This window comes from Eublepharis macularius, chromosome 5 (assembly GCF_028583425.1).
Source record: "Eublepharis macularius isolate TG4126 chromosome 5, MPM_Emac_v1.0, whole genome shotgun sequence".
NCBI lineage: Eukaryota > Metazoa > Chordata > Lepidosauria > Squamata > Eublepharidae > Eublepharis > Eublepharis macularius.
This window is the reverse complement of record NC_072794.1, coordinates 94339839-94362704: the sequence shown is the minus strand read 5'-3', so window position 1 is coordinate 94362704 and position 22866 is coordinate 94339839. Positions and strand designations below refer to the sequence as shown.

The 22866-nt window shown below is 41.3% G+C and overlaps 1 protein-coding gene across 1 annotated transcript in view; it reads right to left on the bottom strand.

The window, feature by feature from the left end:
* LOC129329760 (cytochrome P450 4A4-like) overlaps positions 1 to 22543 on the bottom strand; it is a 28499-nt gene extending 5956 nt beyond the window's left edge. Inside the window, exons 1-11 of the mRNA XM_054979358.1 lie at positions 22230 to 22543; positions 19337 to 19478; positions 16309 to 16353; positions 11655 to 11782; positions 10889 to 11019; positions 10639 to 10793; positions 5210 to 5316; positions 4582 to 4772; positions 3779 to 3912; positions 885 to 949; positions 58 to 140 (exon numbers count right to left, since the gene is read on the bottom strand). Coding sequence (XP_054835333.1) covers positions 58 to 140; positions 885 to 949; positions 3779 to 3912; positions 4582 to 4772; positions 5210 to 5316; positions 10639 to 10793; positions 10889 to 11019; positions 11655 to 11782; positions 16309 to 16353; positions 19337 to 19478; positions 22230 to 22415 — 1367 coding nt within the window. The 5' untranslated portion in view covers positions 22416 to 22543. The remainder of the gene's footprint in view (positions 1 to 57; positions 141 to 884; positions 950 to 3778; positions 3913 to 4581; positions 4773 to 5209; positions 5317 to 10638; positions 10794 to 10888; positions 11020 to 11654; positions 11783 to 16308; positions 16354 to 19336; positions 19479 to 22229) is intronic.
* Between the last annotated feature and the right edge of the window lie 323 nt (positions 22544 to 22866).

Sequence of the window (22866 nt, the reverse complement as noted above, 5' to 3'; positions counted from 1 at the left end):
CTTGCTTTCTGCATGCCAAGAGAGACTGTGATCAGAATAAAATGGAAGTATGCTCACCTTGGTCCAGCTGCAAAGGGCACAAAAGCATGAGAATGTTGCTGGGAAGAGTTCTCTAATGAGAACCTTGTGGGATCAAATACCTGGAGAAAGTGAAGGCAAAGGGTTTTTTTGTTACACACTCTTGATACCTTACTTTACTTAAATTTAAAAAAAACCAGCTTGATGCACTCGTAGTTCACATAAAACATCTAGGTGACATCTGCATAGGATACTTTATAGGTTCTAGTTAGAACCTTGAAATTCCCATGATCTCTCATGGTTGCAAAGCTATATTTGAAAAAAAATTGAAGAGATAAACAAAACAAAAACAAAAAAATGTACTGGCTCCAAACTATGCACAGTGACATGCAGGTGTCTGTGCCGTCACCTCTTTCCCCAAGATAGTGGGTTTTATAACATTAAACCTGTGTTGAGTGCCAAGCATTCTTCTGATCCAGTGACTGGAGCCACATATACAGCCGTTGTTGCTGGATTCTGAGTTCCATCCATGCATAGGACTTATGCAGAGTGAACCCTTTCATTGCACCAGGACAAATATGTTTGTTGGCTTGCTTTAAATGACTCCTAAACCCATTTAAAGATATTTTTGAGAAATTTAAGAAACAAGACTTTATATCCTGATTTAATATAAACAATTTCAGAATAAAAATATCACAGACTATGTGCAGTATGTCCAGTAGCTGTAACTTTATGCATTCTTCATTGAGGAATATCTTCATCCTTAATTAAAATATTCAAATGATCTATAATCCCTGGCTATGTTTTCATAATCTGAGATTAGTTATGAAACTGTTACTTCATCTTATTACAAGGAAACAGATTACCTCTGGGTCTTGCCATATGCTTGGGTTTCGGTGAATATTATAAATGCTAATTGCCACTCGGGAACCTACAAAATAAAGTGTTAACCAAATTAACATCAATACCCAAGGACTCTAGCAATCTAAGAACTATCCTGTAGCTATGTGCCCACAACCATGTGTGCATGGGGCTGCAGCTCCAGTTTCAAATCAGGTATCTTACAGATACAGTTCTTAAATAAAGTACTTAAGCAATGAATATTAGAACTTTATTAAGTGTAAAGATTTAGAAATATACCATGTCTCAAAATATTCAGATGCAGAAATAGGGGGTGGGGGAATCTGTCGTGTAATTTTCTTCTATGGGGTGTAAGGAGATGGCTTTTCATGCTCCCTTTTGCTGTTGTTACAGATCTCCTTGGGACCAAGAGATAAATAACAATAAGACTCAAATAAGCTATTGGGGTAGCAGGGTGGAAGTTAAATAACGATGATAATTATGTTCAGTGTAAGAGATAACTTCCCTCCTTAAGGTAGCTGATAACTCTTTGTTGTCCTAGCAAAAATGAAATAGAGATTGCTTGTACTAAACCCTGTGACAATGTACTGTCAGAAATGATGACATTAAGCTAATAATCAGTGACACTTCCCTGCTTGGTCATAGGTAAATGTCAAAGAGTTTCTCCAAAATTTTCCCAGCAGCACCACATTTCTGGTACCGAGAGGCAAGGATACAATGGGAAAATGTGCTGCAGCAGTAAAAAAAACCCAATTCTATGATGGGGATTATTAGGAAAGGAATTGAAAATAAAATAGCCAATATTGCCCTGGATAGATCTATGCTGAAGCCTCATTTGGAATACTATATGCAGTTCTGATTACTGTATCTCAAAAAGGACATTGCAAAGCTGGAAAAGGAACAGACAAAGGTGACCAAGACACTTAAGGTGCATCATTCTTATGAGGAAAGACTGAGGGCCAAGCTACACATGACGAATGACACTTGAACGGCAAGTGGATTAAGTGGAGGGCAAGTAAACAGGGAGAAATACACTTGCCGTTCAAGTGTCATTCGTCATGTGTAACTTGGCCCTCAGTGTTCACTAAGGGGAGACATGATACAGGTTTACACAATTATGCATGGGAGTACTGAGAATGGACAGAGGACTTTTTTCTTCCTCTACCAAAATACGTCAACTTGGTGGTATCCAATGAATCTGATGGACTGGGGATTCAGAATGAACAAAAGGAAATACTTATTTACTTAATGAGTGATTAAAATATAGAATTTGCTGTCAGATGAGGTAGTGATGACCACAAGCACAGACAACTTAAAAAGGGCATTAGACAGAGTAATGGAGGACAGGTCTATCAGTGGCTACTAGCCATGGTAACTAAAGGGAACCATGGAGTTCAGAGGCAGTGAACATCTGAATACCACTGCCAAGAGGCAGCATCAGGGGAAGGCCTCAGCCTGTATGCCCTGATGTTGGCCCTCCAGAGTAACCAATTGGCTACTGTGTGAAACAGGATGCTGGATTAGACGAACTACTGGTCTGATCCAGCAGGGCACTTCTTATGTTCTTAGGTCTTATGTTCACTGTCAAGATACACAATGCATATGAAGATAGCAAAAGGTAACAGCTATAGTGGATTTGTTTAGCTAGAGCAGCTGCTGTCCTCACTGTAATGGGTACTAGGTCATGGCTCAGTAGCAGATCATGTGCTTTGGGTACAAAAAATTGTGGGATACAGAAGGATGCGGATGGAACTTCTGGTAGCACAGGTTAGAAAATCTCAGGTAAAAGGTGTTAGGAAGACCTCTCTCTTTCTAAGATGTTGGATAATCAAAAGAACTAATACTGACATAAGAAACTGCCTAGGTCTGCCATCCCACTTCTGGGATTGGGAGACCCCTGCCCCCATTCAGCTGGCCAGTGGGGGAGGGAAGGCAACTGGGGGGAGGCACATGTGCAAAGTGTGTGCATTGTTCCAGACAATGACGTAGTTTTCCAGCGCAGCATGGAAACTGCCTGCCTCTCAGTTTGGTCCCTGGGAGTCTTGGCACTCCTAAAGCTGCCTCAGTTCTGTATATTCAAGGGAACACTTCAAATAATCACTTTGGAACAGAAACAGACAGCATTAAGATTTTGCAATATAAAAAAAATAAGGTTTACATTTGCATAATATACTGCATCAAATTGGAACTTACATTTTTAAAAGGCAAGGTCCAGTTACAGTTAATATTTTTAAGCTCAATTTCTTTCTTTAAAAATCTGTATCCCACTTCCTTGGAAGCAGCTAACAACATTATTTATTGCTTGGTTGCTGATTTTCACTGATCCCCCTTTCTTAATGCAGTCCACTGTTCCCTCCCAACAAACTGTACCTAGAGACCAACACACCCAAATAACAGCTCAGTAGGGAGTTGAAGCTAGTGGGGGAATCAACAGATATCACTGCTCCCTCTTCAGAATGTTGTTGGAAACAGGTCAATATATTAATTTCATTTATTTCAACTGGATAATTAAGTACATACTTAACATTCTTCCACTGAAATTAACAAAACTGAAAAGTATAACTTCAAATGCTTCATTCTCCAAATACTTTATTTGCTCTAAACAAGAACCAAGTGAAAAAAAAATAGAACTCAGAGCAGAACCACAAGTGACAAAAGGCACAGATTGGACACTAGTCAGCTTCCCTCAAGTTTTGATGGGAAATGTAGGCATCCTAGTCTTGAAGCTTGGCTCTCTGACTGCTGTCCAATGGACTTTTCAACTGTCACTTGTCAACATTCCGCCAAGCTGCCTACATTTCCCATCAAAACTTGAGGGAAGCTGACTAGTGTCCAATCTGTGCCTTTTGTCACTTGTGGTTCTGCTCTCAGTCTCCAGAAAGGACCCATCTAAACTAACCTTTAGGCAACGTGCGTCCATCACAAAAAGTTATGGGTTTATTAAGTTGTCGGGACACAGCAGGGACTGGAGGGTAAAGACGGAGGCTCTCCTTAATGCACATGGTGGTATAAGTCATCTTCCCCAAGTCTTCCCTGAGAATCAAATGCAAGAGTTTCAATGAAGCAACTCCTTTGCTCACAATCCTAACAGCAGCTACTAATCACTGAGCAACATATGGGCATAAAACAAGCTATTTATGGATCTAAAATATGTTACTGGCTGTTGGGAACTTTGGTTCTCTTTTCTTCCTATGAGGCCAGTTGTATGATAGCAATTCCAGCACATAATCTCAAGGTTTTATTAAAATCTAAAGTATATGACTTATTGTTTTTGACCAACAAGAAAACATTTATTTATAAATTAAAGCTTGGTAACACACGAACAGATTTTTTCTATAAGTAAAACAATGTTTAGGCTTGCTGTGGTTGGAATAGGGAACACAGGTTAATTGAAAAACAATAGGATCCCAGAGAGGTACAAACTTTGGTAATATTGAAAGTAGGGATAGTAGGGAAAACTCAATAATGGCCAAAGTCTGTTTATTTGAAAATAAACACATTTAGGATTATAACCAAATTGTATTAGAAATTCTGTCAGGGATTACTGCTTGTATATGGAAGAATCAAATTAGCATAAAGGAAATGATGAGATGGTCTTTGAACGTCTAAGTTTAGAACTATAAATTACCCATGCTTTCCCTTTAAAATAGTTCTATTAAATGCAAAACAAACGCTGTAGAAGCATCAGGTTAGAGCTCTTACCACTGAACTGTGTCTCGTTCTCCCACAGTGTCTTTTAGCTCCTCCCTACATCTTTGCTGGTGTTCTGGATTCTGGGCCATTGCATATAAGATCCAGGAAATACCACTGGCTGTGGTATCATGGCCTTCAAACATGAAGGTGTCTACCTCAGCACGCAGATCTTCATCAGATAATCCAACTTCATTTTCATCCTGATGAAGCAAGAAGATTTGCTATTAGATTAATCTAATTGAAAGATGATTACATCTTCTAGATTAAAAGGCGTGAGGGAAAATAAAATGTGACCACCTCCTTCTTAAACTCAAGATAGATCAAACCTACCAGCAGAGGCAACTTAACATGTTGTTGGCTGAGGAAGCAATAGCTATTGGGAATTACACAGTGGCTAAATATTTCAAGTCTATCACAAAATAAATATTTATATTTCATAAATGAGATGGCAGCTATTCTACCTAGTCAAACTGAAAGAGGAAAGTGTGTGTGGAGGGGAAGGTCTGATTTAAAAACTAATAGGTACAGAGGTAAGGACTGCTGCATTCACCAATTGTGAGATACCTAGCTTTAATGGCTATTTATGTCACTAGTACTGACAGCCCATAGCAAAAGGCATCTGATTAAAGTTTCTTACCTTGGCAGAAAGAAGAATATCTAGAAAATCCAAATGTCGTTTCTTCTGGATCTTTTTGAGCTCCCCCTCCTCCTTAAAGGATTTCCTTCTGTCTTCTATGACTTTTTCTATAGTACATATTAGGGGAGAAGATATTGTCACAGTGACTTTAGACTTCTATAAGGGCAATTCTGTACCAACAATCATTGGTACCAACATTGGATTGGATCTTACCAATTTTTCTGCTGGCATAAGAGGAGGTGGAGCAATCTCATCAAGTTCTCTTTAGAGTCCTGCCTCATATGGCATTTTTGGCTACATGGGCCCCACAGTCTTCCGTATGGTCTTTGAGGAGGGGGTTAAAGGAGGCATCTCATCTATCTTGTACCAGCAAGAAAACTGGAAGGAACAAAGCCACTGTCCAGTGCAAATCTGGAATGTTTGATATTTATATCCCACACTCCAAATGCAATGAATTCATAGGCAGTTTAGTAATACCAAGAGTAAAACAACAATAAATACCTATAACAAACCTTTGCCCAATTTGGTTGCTAAAATCAGGTAAGGATCACATCAATGAACTTTTGGTGTCCATCATAAATCAACCACAAACTCAGTGTACCTTCTTTGGTTGCTCTAAGAGGCCACTATCCACCCACTACTTAATAAACCATCTCTATAGAAAAATGATGTGGTCAATGATGGCCCAGTCTCTAATCCACCCTTTCTGGGCAAACTGATTGAGAGAGCAGTAGCTGACCATCTCAAGGCTTCTTGGATAACCTATCTGTGAGCAGTTAACCCTGGCTTCCACCATTTTAAGAGCTGCTTGTGATATAAAAATCACAAGCCCCTTGAATTAATGCGTCTTAATTTGCATTAATGAATCAACCAGCTGAGCAAAGTGTTGCCAAATTCCACCTGGGAGTGTGAGTCATGCCTGGAATGTAAATGTAAATGTCAAGGACTGGGCATGATTCACTCCAGCCCCTCCAAGCTGCGGAATGTGTAATCATGACAATAGAGGTACTCAATAGAGGTGCTCTTCTGGTTGAGAACACTGGCTATTTGAAGCCCTCTTCCTTTGTCGACTTCTTTTCGTGGATAGGTAATTATCACCCCAAATCCCTCAAATCTATTCCACTTTCACCACTGCTTTTCCTAGGAATCTTGTGTTCTTGTGAGATATTTCTTGTGTATGAGTTTTCCCCTTTAAATAGAAATCACTCTTCAAAGTACACTCATCTCGTTAGTCTCCTTGGGGAGGGAACCCCCTAAAAACTGGTGGAGTATCCTGCTTTTTTACCCTCTTGCATAGCCTTCTCCTTGCCACTAATTTCCCCTCTACACCAAGGAAACACATCTGCTCTGGACCCTTTTCAGCATGGCTTCAGGCTGGGCTGTGGGATGCAGACAACCCTGTTGGCTTTGATTGATGACCTCCATCTGAACATAAAGCAAAGGCCATGCTTCTTTGTTGCTCCTATTGGGCTAATCTGCAGCCTTTGATATAGTGGATAATGTCATTCTCTTGAGGCATTGGGAGACAAACGTAGGTATCAAGGGACATGCTCTGGACTGATTCAAATTGTTCATCACAGACCAGACTCAAAATATTGCTGTCAGAGACAAGTCACCAGTGCTTTTTTTCTAAAAAAATGTTTAGGGGTACTCTCAGTACACGGAAATTCCAACATTTAATTTTTTTTTACTTTCTCCCATTAGATTCACAAAATGGTTAGGGGTATGTGTACCCCTGTGTACCCCCAGGAAAAAAGAACTGCCCATCACCATCAGTATGTGACCTGTACTTTGGGGTTCCTTAGAGAGCAGTCCTATCCCCCCATTCTATTCAACTGCTATGTAAAGCCCTTAGGACAAATCATTCATAGCTTTGGGGTTGGGTGTCATCAATATATTGATGACACCCAACTCTATATCTCCATATCCAAATCCTGAATCTCTGCCTGTATATTGTAGTTAATGGCTAAAAGTGAACGACTTTAAATGAAATCCTGACAAGATGGAGATAATGCTGGTTGGGATGGCAGACATCTTGAAGGACATTGTGCCTCCCATATTCCCATATTCAATGGGATTCAGCTGACTTGATCACACTAGATCCAACATTACTGCTGCAGAAGCAAACTAATGCAGCTTCAAAAATTGCTTGTTTCTACCAACTTAGTTTAGTCCAGCAGATGGCTTCCTAACTTGACTCAGCTGATCTGGCCACCTGGATCCATGCCATGGTAACACTGAGACTGAACTATTGCAATGCACTTTACACAGGTCTCCCCTTGAAGTCAGTTTGGAGACTCCAGATGATATAAAATGTCATGGTTCGGTTATCATCAGGAGCATGCATATCACTGTCATTCTGCAGTCCCTACATCAGTTACTGGGCTGCATTCAACATATTGACAATCACATACCAAGTCCTGCATGACTTTGGTCCCTCATAACTGTGAGATTGCCTCTCCCCCCTAAGATCCACCATGACAGCTTTGCTCATCACAGCAGGGTCTTCTGCAAGTGCTGCCCTGCAAAAGGGCAAAATCAACAACTGTCCATACATATACATACTCTTGTGACCCCAACCTTATGGGAAGGCCTGTCTGATGAGGGCCAGATCTGTTTCATAGCCAAGCAATATCTGAAGTCAGACCACTGATCTTGAAGCCTATTGTCATGTCTCAAAGGCCCATTTCACACTCAAGTTTAAAATCGCTGGATTTGAGTAGTCGCCCCTATCGCCATGGCTGTGGCTTTGCATCTCCCTGTTTTACACTCTCAGCTCCCAATTCAATTTTGCATTCTTTTCTGCATTTTATACTAGATATCAGGCATTGAATTTGCCTCGGGCTATGTGGGCTTCTCAACACACGTCACAGGTTTTTTTTATTTTAAGTTTGAGCATGTGTTGTAACGTTGTGATGATGTGAGGTAGCAGCAGAGGGCAGCAGAGGGCAGTGGAGCAGAGAAGCACCCGGCGCAGCTCAGCCGGGGCTCGCTGTGCTGCCCACCATGGCTCCTGTTATGTATTGGGTTAAAATAAGGCTTAGAAATGCCTCTGAAAGTATTGAGTGTTATGCACTGTGTTGAGCTTCAGGTTGAGTCAAGGTTCCTAATGTTCTTACTCTTATTGGCTACATTCTGTAGGCAGCAGCCAATCGGTCCTCTCTAATAAAGACCAATCACTGGCCTGCCAATCTAATACACTGTATATAGTTCATGCAAATGATAGGATTGTAGAGTGCATGTCTATTGGTTACTGGTTATTATCAGGGTGGGGGTTGTATGTATATATTGGCTCACATTGAGCTTCTCAGTCTGTCTGCTGTCATCTGTCTGTTCTGGTTTGCAATAAAGCATGTTGTGTTGAGCTGAAACTACTCTGGGCTGAAATAATTCTGAGCACCAAGCTCAGTACTTAATCGCTCCACTCACACAGGAAAGAAGTGGAGCAGGGAAGCGCCTGGTGCAGCTCAGCTGGGATTCGCTGTGCTGCCCACTCCGGCTCCACTCACCCAGGAGGGCAGCAGAACAGGAAAGCGCTGGGGAGGAAGGAAGCCAACACAGAAGCAGCCTTATGATCCTTTGCTTGCCTAACTAAAAAAATATATTTCCAAAATATATTTCCAATATATTTCCAAAATATAGTTTGAGAAGTTGTTCTTGGGAAAAAAAGAAAAATGTACCAGCATGAATGCTTTGAGTCACAAAACTAGAAACATTGAAATTAAATTCTAGAAAGAGGACATTTTAAAGAAATTACAACTTCTTTTGCAACCTAATATTTATGTCCTGAGAGAGAGAGAGAGTGAGTGTGAGAGTGTGTGAGAGTGTGTGTCCCGGATTTCTGAAATCCAGGTCAGATTCTCTGATCAAAATTAGAGAATCCTGAATTTAACCAGCCATTATTCCCTACAGGGAATAATGTCCAGGGGCCTGGGGGCGACTGCCTGTGGCAGCAGCAAGATACATCTTAATGGGCTCTTTTGGAGCTCCGGCAGGCCTCCTCCGCTGCCTCATGTAGCTCTCCTGCAGCAGTGAGCAGAGTTTGGTGGCTCCATGCCTGCCTTCTTACCATTCAGGGAGTTTAATAGACTGTTTTGGAACTTGCACAGGCCTCCTCCTCTGCCCCGCAGCCTTACGCTACTCTCCTGCAGCAGCATGTGGAGCTTGGAGGCTCTATGCCTGCCCTCTCATTGCCACTGCGAATGCCTGTGGCAGCTGCCTGTAGGCAGCAGAGTTCAGCCCCAGATCTGATCCGGGGGTTGACCTTGGGAAACAGCAAAACTGGATTATGCCAAATTGGCATAAAACCAGCTTTAAAAGCTGGTTCCCAAAGCTGGATTGCATACCCCTATTGCTGGCAGGTGTTGCAGCTCCAGAGGCTTCCTGTGCTCTTGCCAGAATCCTGCAAGCAAGCCCCACTCTCAGCCCTGGATCTACAGAAATGTGGCACATAACCAGTCTGGCTGTTCGCCTTCTTGGTGCTACCTCAGCCTAGGTCTTCTGATGCTACTGTCCCTGCAGAGTGGGACTACACTCCAAGGGGGGCTACAGGCCTGGGTGTGTGTCCTGCTTGGTACAGGCCTAATGGTTATTTCAGGGGCAAGGGCTCACTTGCACACTCTGGCACGGTGGCCTCTTGTGCAGCTGGAGCATGGTCCACTAATGCCAATATAGTGTCAGGTCCTCCCTGATCTCATGCATCCTCCTTGTTCCCTGGCCTGGGCTCTTCAGGCTCTTCTTTTGACCACTCTGAGTCACAGAACAAGTTTCGACACAGGCATTCACTAGTGTTAATATGCTTTCTGAAGTCACCCATGTCAGATGAAGGGATCAGCTTCTTTTAAAAAAGAGATTGCAAGTTCAAACAATCTCAGAACAGCACCCCAAGGAGAGAGAGTGCTTTTGCCTTCCCACAGCATGTGAGGGAGAGTTATGTTGATGATTGCTGCTCCACATGGAGAATCTGTGCAGCAAAATCAGTGAAATAACTTCCCCACACATTCATGTTAGAAAACAGCAAAAGGAAGAGGGTAGGAGGCTTTCCTCCTGCTATGGTGCCATTCTGAGCTTGTTTGAATTCTCTTTTTTAAAAAAGAAGCAGTCACCCTCAGCTGACACGTGATCGCAGGGTGCACATTAAAACCTGTCATCAGACAAATTTTAATAAACTGTCATTGAATATATGGTATTCTGGATACCTGGGTCTGAATAATACCCGTTTTTAGTGCACAGCCCTAGTTCAAATCCATTGCAAATCTTTTGTCCTCATACTATGGCACTCTTTGTCTTTTCCTACTCTACAGGCTAACACAATGACTTCTGTAGAATTTTCTCCCTAAAGAGGGGGAAAAACTGATAATATTTCTGTCTAGTAGTTATTTAATAATGGATAAAAAGGGAAATGTAGTGAATGGAGCGTGGAGTGGTACCTGTATGTTGATGGGCCCGTTTGCAGGCTTCCCGGAAATGTCGCCCATCTGAGCTGCACCAATAGAAGAGATCATTTCGATGAAAGAGTGTGCGGGTTCTCTGAGCCACCAGATAGGTCAGGTCATAGACTGCTTTGACGTAATAATCCAACTCTCTGAAGGAAAAAGCAAGCGCTTTTTAAAAAATCCTTTAAATAAGAATGGTCACAGCTCAAAGAAACATTTTTTGTCAAGTTTAGACAATATAAACCTGTGAGTCTGGCAATTGCTCTGGTAACTGAATGCACATTTCATGATGCTGTCTAGAGTCATCAAACTAACATGTTCGAACACTTCTAGTGACTTCATGGCATCCTTGGCAACCAGTTTCTCCCATTTATCCTGGAATATAAAACAAAGATAAGGGGAGTTAGCTTTCCAGACATGATGGCATGGTTGAATGGAATGGCTGTCATGGATCTGTAACAGTCTTACCCTTTGAATATATCTTTTGACATGGACAGATTTTATATCTGCTACCTCAATGAACTATGTGAATTTGCACACTAAATATTTCATGCCCATTGAACATAGAAATTGTCAGTTGATTAATTATGTTGAAATCTATTTTTATTATTTTATTTATTACATTTATAGCCCACTGTCCCCACAAGCAGGCTCAGAGCAAATAATATCATATATAATAAAAACACAATAAAATCACATTAAAACATTAAATTCAGCAGACATAAACCTCAGACAGCAGCCTATATTGCTTAACCCCACCCAAGTTATCCTACATAATGGGAGCTGGTAGGAAATATTAAATGAGTCAGTGGAAAACTGGGGTGGGGAATCAATGCCTCTTCAACAAGAGACCAGCAAGGGAGCCCACCCACACCCCAGTCTGAGTTCAGGTGCACTTTAGTATCAGAGAAATGTAATATTTTACACCAGTCCCTTATTCCCCTTCATTCAATTTTTTCAACTTTCAAAGATAAAAGGATTAAAACAGCAACCTCAGCATCAATGCCTACCAACATCACTTTGGTTGAATCTACAATCAGTGGTACATAATGTTTCAAAATGTCATAATGGAACCCTGGAGTCAACAATCGACGATGTTGAAACCACTTTGGTCCATGTAGGATCAGTAGCCCTTTGCCTGTGGGCACAAAATAACAAGAGAACTTTCAGAACACTGCAGAGCATAAACAAACTGAGTGTTTGTAGTCAAGGGATGTTTGGGATTTTAGGGGAGAGGCCATTCCTGATTTGGGTATTTTCTTGTAGATAATTTACAGTGCAATCCTAAGAAGAGTTAATCAATGGGCTTAGATGGAATAACTCTTCTTACGATTGCACTGTTAATGTAGGATTAGTGTCTGGGGCAGAGATAGAAAAGAATAGTTCAAAGGCGGGGTCCCATTGGTGCAAAGGAACCAACACCTTTCCTGGTGCCCAACAGGTGTTTTAGAAAGTGTGCAGAGCCAGGTGGGCTGTTGCCCAGCAGGGCTTCTGATTGACTGTTAGAGATCAGATTGGCTGTGCAGATTTTTTTAAAAGTTGCTTTGGTAGCAGCTGCCACCACAGAACAAGGATCTTCGCTGCATGACTGAAGGCAAGCTGTGTGTATGCATAAAAATATTTTTAAACAATACATTCATTTTAAAAGGTAGCCAGTTAAACAGAGTTTCTGTCTGAAATGTTGAAGAGTTACTATAAGTTATGCATGACCCTGGCATTTTGTGGCTGGATCTGTGTCTTGCAGCAGCCATTTTGTGGGTGGTGCCACCTCTTATGGCAGCCATTTTTGATTGCTCCCACCACCCTGTTTTAGAATTCCAAAGTGTCACATGTAATGTATTGGCTTAGCTTCTGTCTAAGCTTAGGCTCCAGTCCTAAAGTCTTCATTGCTATTGGCTGTTTCCTGCTGGCAGCAGCCAATCCGTGCGGTATAATAAAGGCCAGTCACTGTACTGTAAATAAGTTACTTTGTATATAGTTAATGCAAACTAAGGATTCTATTTATGTGTGCCTATTGGTTGTTAGCTGACTAAGGGGTGTGGCTTGTGTGTATATAGTTGGCTCCTGTTGAGCCTGTCTGTGTCTGTCTGCTTCCAGTCTTCAATAAAGCTGTTACCTTGAGCTGAAATCTCGATTACTATGAGCTGAAATCTCAATACATAATATCACAGTCTCAAAAAAGTTGGTGACCTCTGTTCTAGGGAACAATGTGGAGGATATAACATGCATAGGTAAATTACAACATGGAGAATCTAATATCTTCTGTGGTTTTATAGTCAAAATGAACCACTTTGCGAACAAAGTGAGCAATCAGTGGTATGTATTCAGAATAGAGAACATATATACCTATGAGTTCTTTAGGCATGTCCAGTTTGCAAGCTTAATTGAAAATGAGCCTGATCTTGCAATTTCTGCAGAATTTGAGGTGTTGTGGCTGGGAGGGAGACATAAGGAGGTTGCAGAGGAAACAGTACAGCTTTATACACTGAACGGAAAGTTATGTATGTAGTGGACAGAATGATAGGGCTGTGTATATTTCTTTTTGCTTTGATTCATTTAAGTCATATTCTTACTTTTTTCATTACTACATATATTTATTTTTAAAATATTCACTATTTGTTTATTGAAACATATGTGAAACACATTTCTGGCTGTTATCTATCAATCTAACTGGGATACAATTTTCAGGGATTATACCCATCTCCCAAGGGATCATCCCTGCCAAATTTCAGGCAGTTAGATGAAAGCGTCCCCATTTTATAAACAATTAAAATTCTTACATGCATAACAGACAGAGGCAGACATTTAGCATTTCAGGGAGCATCAATAATATGTAACACAGAAATCCTACTTATTCTTTGGATTGAAAAATCCTGATGACATCAGGATAAAGGGTTCTGAACGGAACTGTAGGTGTTTGGAACTGCAGAATATGAACAACAATGTGAAAAAATGACTAGATGAGTAATACACATTTAGGTACAGTAAAAGAAACATTATACCATTTAACTAAGTGTCTGTAAAACTTCACTAATATGGGAAAATGGAAGAGTTATTTGTTGTGAGACTTTTTAGAGGTCACAGAATGAATTGAGGTAACCACAATTTCTGTATGATAAGGGTTCTGATAAGGGGCTCCAAGCATATCATTACCCTCCTGACCCTTCCTATGGTGCAGAGCCAAAAAGGTGCAAGGGGTAGGGATGTTGTTTAGTAGATCCCCTGCACCCAGTGGGGACTGGTAACTCTATCTTGGAGACATACAAATTGCTTTAACTGCTTCTAAGAAATAGTATCTACTAAGAAAGAGAACTGCTATGATTTTTGTCTCCTTTCTCCTTTTTTCCCTTTTTCTGTTTGCTGTTTGTATTTTAATAAAAATCAGGATAGTTTAGGTGGTAGCCATGTCGGTCTGCTATTCTAAGTTTAGGTGGTAGCCATGTCAGTTTGCTGTAGAACTAGACATGGGCACGATCTGAATTACGATTTCAAAAAAGTCCCCAATTTTGGCGTTTGCTCCATCATGACTCAGCTAATCGGTTCTGTCCACGGCAACCGATCCAGCAGTCAGGAGTTTGCTTGTTCGGGACTTGATCGGATATATCAGTTTCTGTTCGGAATTGCAGACACTCAGGCACCAGTAATTAATTCCCGGGGCAATGGAGTCAGGGGGAGAATGAGCTGTCTTTGCCCTCCTTCTGTCACCGTTGAAACACGAATGGAAGCCCAGCTTTCCTTGATTAGCAGGCTTCCTTCCAACCACGGAGCAGCAACCCAGGGAGGGAGGGGGAAGGGCGTGGGCACAAAGGAAAGGCAAAAGGCAGCGCGGGAGGCTGGGAGGCCGCCTGCGCCGGTCGCCTTTCCCCAGGACAAGGGGCGTGTGGGCAAGCCAGCCGCCCCTTGTCTGGGGGAAAGGCAAAAGGCAGCGTGGGAGGCCACCCACGCCATTAGTCTTTCCCCAGGACAAGGGGGGGGGGATGTACTAAAATGAATGATAGGATTGCCCATTGGAAATAATGGGAGAGGCTTGAATGCCCGTTGGAAATAATGGGAACCTGGAATGCCTATTGACTTGCATGGGCTCCATTGAAACACATTAGAGCAAAAAAAAAGGTGCAAAGAAAACATGGAATGGATTTTGAAGGAAACTCTCTGGGCCCAGATAGACTGTTCTAGGACTGGATTGACAGGCCCCTGAGTGCAATGACGGCCCCTGGGTGTGACAAAAGGGGTCTGGGACTGGAATGACAGGCCCCACGCTGGAATGACGGCCCCTGGGTCTGTCAGAAGGGCTCTGAGACTGGAATGATGGTCCCTGGGTGACAGTCAGGGGCCTGTCATTCCAGTACCAGAGCCCTTCTGGCAGACCCAAGGGCTGTCATTCCAGGTAGGGGCCAGTCATTCCAGTCCCAGACCCCTTCTGTCACACTTAGTGGTCGTCATTCCTGTCAGGGGCCTGTCATTCCAGTCCCAGAGCCCTTCTGGCAGACCCAGGGGCCGTCATTCCAGTCAGGGGCCTGTCATTCCAGTCCCAGAGCCCATCTGAGACACCCAAGGGCCCTCATTCCAGGTAGGGGCCTGTCATTCCAGTCCCAGAGCCCTTCTGAGACACCCAGGGGCCGTCATTGCACTCAGGGGCCTGTCAATCCAGTCCCAGAACACTCTATCTGGGCCCAGAGAGTTTCCTTCAAAATCCATTCCATGTTTTCTTTGCACCTTTTTTTTTGCTCTAATGTGTTTCAATGGAGCCCATGCAAGTCTATGGGCATTCCAGGTTCTCATTATTTCCAATGGGCATTCAAGCCTCTCCCATTATTTTCAATTGTCAATTCTGTCATTCATTTTAGTACATCGCACAAGGGGCGCGTGGGCAAGCCAGCTGCCCCTTGTCCTGGGGAAAGGCAAAAGGCAGCGCGGGAGGCTGGGAGGCTGCCTGCGCTGTTCGCCTTTCCCCAGGACAAGGGGCACGTGGGGAAGCCGGCTGCCCCTTGTCTTGCGGGGCAGGTGAACAGCGCGGGCAGCCTCCGAGCCACTCGCGCTGCTGCTAGCTTCGCAGTGCACTGGGACAGCCGGCTTGCTGCATGGGCGGGAGTGATTCAGGAACGCGCGCACGAGCACAACTGCCTGACTACAGTTGTTCTGGGCACTGGCCTCCCTGATTTCCGATTTTGGATCCGATTTTGGACCGGAAACGAGACTTGATCGGTTGGAATCAGGTACTTGCATTTGGCGCCGCCGCAGAATCACGATCAGCTAAATCAGGATTATTTTTTGGATCGTGCTCATGTCTATGTAGAACAGCCGAATTTGAGTCCAGTGGTACCTCAGAGACCAACAAGATTTTCAGAGTGCAAGCTTTCAAGAAGAAGGGAGTTAAGACTCAAAAGATTACCTACTCTGAAAATCTTGTTTTGTCTCTAAGGTGCCATGGGACTCAAATCCTGCTGTAACAAAAATCAGCTCTCTTTACTTCACTCTTGGATAATAAAAAATATTGCACCAAGCACAGACTTCTGTAAACACAGACTTAAATGTTCCCTAAATCAGGGCTGACGAGTGTTAGATGTTGGGCATCTATACTTGTCACCTCTGTTCCCTGGGTAACCAGACTACTCTTAAGGTCTCACATATATTTTTAAAAGGATGAGTCATAGTTCTACCTACCAATCCAAGGAAGGAAGAACCTGTAGGTTACCATACTCTTAGGGTCTGAAAAATATAACAGAGAAGATTTTTTTAAAAAAAGCAATAAAGTACAATGCCGAGTGAAAGGTAAATCTGCCTGAAGTGAACACTCCAAGTTTTATTTTAAATTTGAACTTGACTGATATCATTGAGGCCATGCCAAAATAAAGAGCAACACAGCCAATAAACTTGTAAAAGTTTATGAAACTGCTTTAGCCAAATGACACCCTCATTGCTCTTGAACCAACAATTAGTAATCCTTATATTGGTCCGCTGCAAAACCTCACCAGCACTTTGAAGTTACTGCCATTAATAAATCTCTACTTTGATCTCAGGAGACAGGATCAAAAGTAAATGCCAAGGAGCAATTCCACGGAATCCTTTTCAGATGGAATCAACAGAGACAAAGTAATCATTCCTGCCGCCAGGGGTGAGGTGTTCCCAGCCTTATGCATGGAGTAGGTCACATTGAAATTTATTGAATAATGTTTTATCCCACCTTTCTGTTAGAAAGTTTCTATCAAGATAGCTGGCAAAATGATACAAAGACCATGTATCAATAAAATAAGTAAGACCCCCCCCCCACTATCATCAACAGCAGCCAAAAAAATCTGCCAATAACTAACAAACAAAATTTTACAGTGCTTTGAAAAGCAAGAAGAGGTTGGGTCTACCTTAGGAGAATATTCAGTAGTCTGAGCACTGCAAATGGAAAGCCCTGTCCCAAAAATCCACCCACTATACCTTACAGAGCATGGAAAGGATTGCTGATTTGATCTAAGAGTTTGGGTTGGTTCATCTGAAGGTGGTTCTTAAGATATTTTGGCCCTAGGTTATTTTGGGTTTTAAAGGGCAAAACCAGCAAGTAATGTTTTGCATGTAAATAAGTTTGTATGTTTTATTTCTGAGTATTGGTAGGGGTTTTGAATATATGTTTACTGTTGTTAGAAGTGCAGGCCTCTGATGTGACAAGGGGAGGCTGGATGGGTGAATGGGGTGTGCTGGGATTGGACAGTAGGTATACTCTACAATCAGAGTGAACTGCAGTTTTACTCAGAATGCTGAGAGAAAGTGTTCATTCTGTCTAAGGGCCAAGCTACACATGACGAATGACACTTGAACGGCAAGTGGATTGAGTGGAGGGCAAGTGAACAGGGAGAAATACACTTGCCATTCAAGTGTCATTCGTCATGTGTAGCTTGGCCCTAAGTCAGGCAAACTGTGTGGAAGCCTGAATCAGTCTGTGTGTATCTCAGAGAACAGTTATTCTGTCTAGTTCCATGATTTTGTATAGGTCACGCAATCTGTGTGGAGCTTGAGTTGAGAGAGTCTGTGCGTATGTGTATGAGATAATTATTTTGTGAGTAAAGAACTGTGTGGATAATCAGTCTTTATGACTGGATTTGTGAATATGACCTTAAAAATATATACCTATTTTTGAAACCACCAAGCTTATGAACCTATTCTGAAACCAATACATATCAATTTGCTGCAACCATCAGACATATGTACTTATAAATAAATTCTGCTTCTGGTTACGTAAAAGGCCCAATTCATCTGCAATATAGGATCTTTTTTTAACCTTGCAGCCATCTCCATGCTCTGACTATTCTGTCATACTATCTATTAGGGGTGTACATAACAGAATTCAGAGCCAAAAATGTACATAAAAACCACTGTTTCGAATCATTACCATGACTTTCTGTAATGGTAACACAAATCCATGATGCTTTGGAATAACAAAACATCCTCCCTGACAATATCAGTCTTTCCCCCCAAATGTCTATGCTTATCAAATGTGCAAGCAGCTGAGAGGACTACTCATCAAACTGTATTAAGCTTGGTTTTAGGAAACAAGACAAAAGTGGGAGAAGCTGAAAGAATGTTTACTCTCCCCATACTGCCACAAGCATTGAAGATATTTTCCCCCTCAACCTCTTTTTGTTTACTAGGTAGTTAGTGTGGCAGAATTAACTCACTTGGGTTGCCTTGTGAACACTACGTTTCTCCTTTCGTAAAGGTAATTAGAAGCAATTCTAAGTAGGCCTTCTCAGATGTAAGTACCATTTTAACCAAACGGGCTTACTCCCAGGAAAGGGCTCATAGGACTGTGGCCATAATGCCGCCACAATTTTTACAACATTTATAAAGCAGAACTGCCAAAATAAAAGATGGGAAGGTTTCATGTAGGAAACTAATGGGCAACTTGTTTCCATATGAAATTTTATGTTATCTAAGATTTTCAGTGGCCTTATTCTGTGCTAGGAGGTAGGAAAAAATGAGAAAGATGAAGCATGTTTCTAAGGATATGGCCTTTTCTTTGGTGATGGCTCACATGTGGAACCCTCCACAGCTGTTCTGCTGGAGTTTAAGATGCCTCCTTTTATTCATTCACGTTTTTAATTCCCTTTTATAGTTTTTCTTGAGTACAGTGTGTGTCAGTGGAAGTAGGAATTGTTTGGGGTTGAACCCTATGGTGTGCACTGTGCACAAGGATGCAATTCTTCCCCCCTTCTCCTTCTCCAGAAGCCTCCTAATACTTCCCAAATGCTGGTTCTTGAGGTTGTAGGACTCATGTGAACAAAAAGCGAAACTGAGGAAAGGTTACCACTCTAGCATCACTTATGTGCCAACATAATACTCATTGATGGAAAAGGAAGGGGAAGTAGGAAAGAAACGTGTACTTATCCACACACTCCATAAGATCCACATGTGTGTGTAGTCCCCCTCCCCCATGAGTTATATATTGCCAGCTGAGGTTATTAGCCTCATTAAAGACAGGAGATTACTGATACTTGTTGCTATTGTTGTTTAGCTGCTGCTACTGATTATTGTGGCTTTTATTGATTATTTTAACCTTTTATGTACGCTGTCTCAGAACCCACCTGGCTGTAAGCTCTTTTAAATGAAGGATATAATTATTTTACATAAACAAATAGCTTTGTAGAAGTAGCTATTCAGCTACTAAAGGCAGGTTACTTTTAAATGATATAAAATGTTTTTTTACCTTGACGAGCAAACACAGCTCGAGCATAATCAGGGTGGTTGATTACTAAACTAGCTGCAAAACTACCAAACCATCTAGGAAAGGCATAGGGGTACTTTTCTGCCCATTCCAACAACTTGTTGAATTCTTGTCCTCGTTGGATCTGCAGAGACAGAAAATATGAAAACATGTAATAAAGCACCTCATTTATTAAAGGTGTGAAATAGATTTTTTTCATAAATACTTCAATCACTGACTTTTTCTAAGAAGACAGTTTTGCAAGAGTCCCTGTATAATGTCTTAAAACATAGCCTACAAGTACCAATTATTGTATGGTCCATTATAAAAAACATTTGATATTATGACTCTTACAACTGTGTCACATTCTCCATTTCCCAAGAGACACCAAGATGGAGATAAATTTACCCATGATTGTAAAGGCGCAGTAGCTGTTTCCTTTTGGAAGAAACTATCTGGAAACAGACTTTTGAAATGTCAGTGCAATTGATCTATTTACATATGGCTGGTAGGTCTTCCCACAGAGGAGAAGATCTTATCAACCCCACCAGTTTCTTCATGCTTATGACTCCAGTGCTTCTCATGCAATGCAAAAATGAAGAGAGAGAGAGAGAGAAAACAAAAGAAAACACGGGAATCTCTCACTACACAATCAGGAACAAGATTAGCAGAAATGGCTTTGTTTTTAGTCCAACCTATAACTGTCTGCAGTCACCACTATAATTATGGTTGCAACATTTATATATAAAAGGCATAGTTACATTAATTTTAAGGCTGCAGGTGATAGAGGAATTAAGTATCACAGAAAGGATGGTTCAAGAATAGAGGGGAGAGTGGGTTTGTACACAGCCTAGTTGAAACATTTCACTTTGTATAATCCTTCTAGTTCAGCTGAAGTAGTGGAGAAGGAACCATTGCAACCTGACCTGGAATTTGCTAATCACAGCTGAGGTATTTATAGCTTCATATTGGTTTAAACAGAAAGGTTATAGAAGGTTTGGAAAATTACTAAAATGGCAGCGTTAAATTAGTATGTACAGAAATCACACCAAACAATTTGATAAATCATGCCCCCCCCCCTTAAATTCTGTCAAACAATCACAGGGGTGTACATCAGTATAACAATGTCTTGATTATATAACAACAACAACAACATTCGATTTATATACCGCCTTTCAGGACAACTTAATGCCCTCTCAGAGCAGTTTACAAAGTATGTCATTATTATCCCCACAACAAACACCTTGTGAGGTGGGTGGGAACTGAGAGAGCTCCAGAGAGCTGTGACTAGCCCAAGGTCACCCAGCTGGCTTCAAGTGGAGGAGTGGGGAATCAAGCCCAGCTCTCCAGATTAGAGTCACGCGTTCTTAACCACTATACCAAACAATGGTAACAGGTGGCATTTTGAAAAGTTTTATCTATTATCAACTCGATTTAAAAATTATGGCTGTACTTTAAATTGATATAAATACAACTGAAACAAATTTGGAGGGGAGAGACAGAGACTGGAAGAAAGGACATGGGGGAAAAGGAGTAAAGAAAATTTGGGTAGACAATGTATGGAGTTAGCAAAAGACGTAAGTCAATATTAAACAGGGCTGGGGTAAGGTTACAGTGACCTGGGGACAGGAAAATTGTGTGCTGTTGAGGAAGCACTTTGGGACAATAATGCAAGTAAAGCACTAATGCTTTCATTAACTAAGCTCCTAAGAAAAAGTTGTAACCCTGTTATATTAAAATATTTTTTATCTCAAAAGTTTCTGTTCAGGCAAGAAAATATTTTTAAAGATGTTGCCATTTACCATAGATTCAGACTTTGTGGAAATCTGGAGGTAAACTGAAGAAAATTAGAGAGGCTATTGAATTGCCCAGCTTCATTATTTTGGCTGGAACAAACTCCTGATTTGCTTTTATGTCTCCTTTGGGTTAATGGAAACTGAGAGTGTTTATTTTTCTGTTATTTCCTATTTTCTCATGTTTATTTTTTCCCATCAAAAGTAACTTAATTTCAACATTATTTTGCTGGTAAAATTATGTAATATGTATACATGGTAAAAAGACTTAAATAAAACAAAATAACAATGATGTAAAAAGAAACAGACTAATTGGAAATATGAGCAATGAAATGGGAAAAATAAAAAGGCTGATACCAACAACATTTTAAAAAAATATATATGAAAAGGGGCATATCTGTATATTGCTAAGAAAAAAAAATCATTTTTCCAACACAAATATCTACTGAGAAATTAAAATCTCATGCGATCACAGGACAAGATGAGAATAATCATGCATGCAACTTCTGCAGATTTCATTGAAAATATCTCATTCCGCTGTAAATCTGGCAAGACAAAGAACTTCACTGTGGGCACATCTCATCTCATCATCTCATTTAAACTGGGCTACAACCAACTATGCATATTTAGCATGCCAGCACAATACTCACAGGAACTACAGAGCTCTTCCATGCAAACTCAGCATACATAGCTACTTTGCAATGGTTGCAGCCAAGTTAAATGAGATGCTAAATCTGTACAAAGATCCAATGGGAAGCTCCCATTTGCTATTTGTACCTGCCAGCTTTTAACAAAGGAAGGTCCATTGTACAAATGAACTCAAAAAAATGCATCATGGCAGTGATACACTGCAATTGGTTGGCTGCTTCCATGGATTCTGACAGCACCACAGATTCTGTCATTGAAATAAAATGCACATTTTCCTAAAACCCAGGAGGAATGCTTTAATATATTGTGCTCAGAATTCTGTTTTATTTTCATTGCAGTCCCCAAGTCCTAAACTTGACCAATATTTAGAATTTAGCACACAACTGGTAAATATGAAAGATTCTCAGCTGCCAGTTAGCCTCCCTCATTTCTCTGCCCCAAAGCCACCTCCTTACCTCCTTGTTGTGGCCATAAAACCAATGGCTGGGAGGACCAGGAAACATCTTGAATGTTTTCAGTAGCTCCCTTCTCTTCCAATATAGTTGAGAGGCTTTCAAAAGCACAAAGATGAAGATGAACCCAATCAGTAGATACAGAACATGAGGTGAGGTGGTCATTATTCTCTCCAGCATGAAAGCCATGGTTCAGTAAGCTCTGGTCTTTTTCTAACAGCTTTTAAAATGCTTTTTTTCTGTGTATAGAGACAGCAATCAACATGCTTCTCACCTCCCCCTTCTCAAGTTTGCAGTCTGTGCTGGAATGTTTTCAACAGCTTGCTTTGTTGTAGAAGAGAAAGAGAACAGAAGGACAAAGGTTATAATGGTTAATCCTTCCAGAGCGAAAGAAGTTCCCTGTTTTTCAGCATTTGAAGGTGTTTCAGTTGTTTTGCAGCCAATATTGTCACTGCTGTCCTAAATTATTGCTGTTATTGTTGTTCCTATTTAGATCTTAGGTCAGCTATAGGTTTGGGGCTTACATTGATCAATTAGGAGGCTGGTAACTTCCCAGAACACTGATCTAAATACTCTTACTTCCCCCTCCCAACACTAAAATCAGGCTGTATCACTCTCTAGTTGAAATGGCCATGAGTTG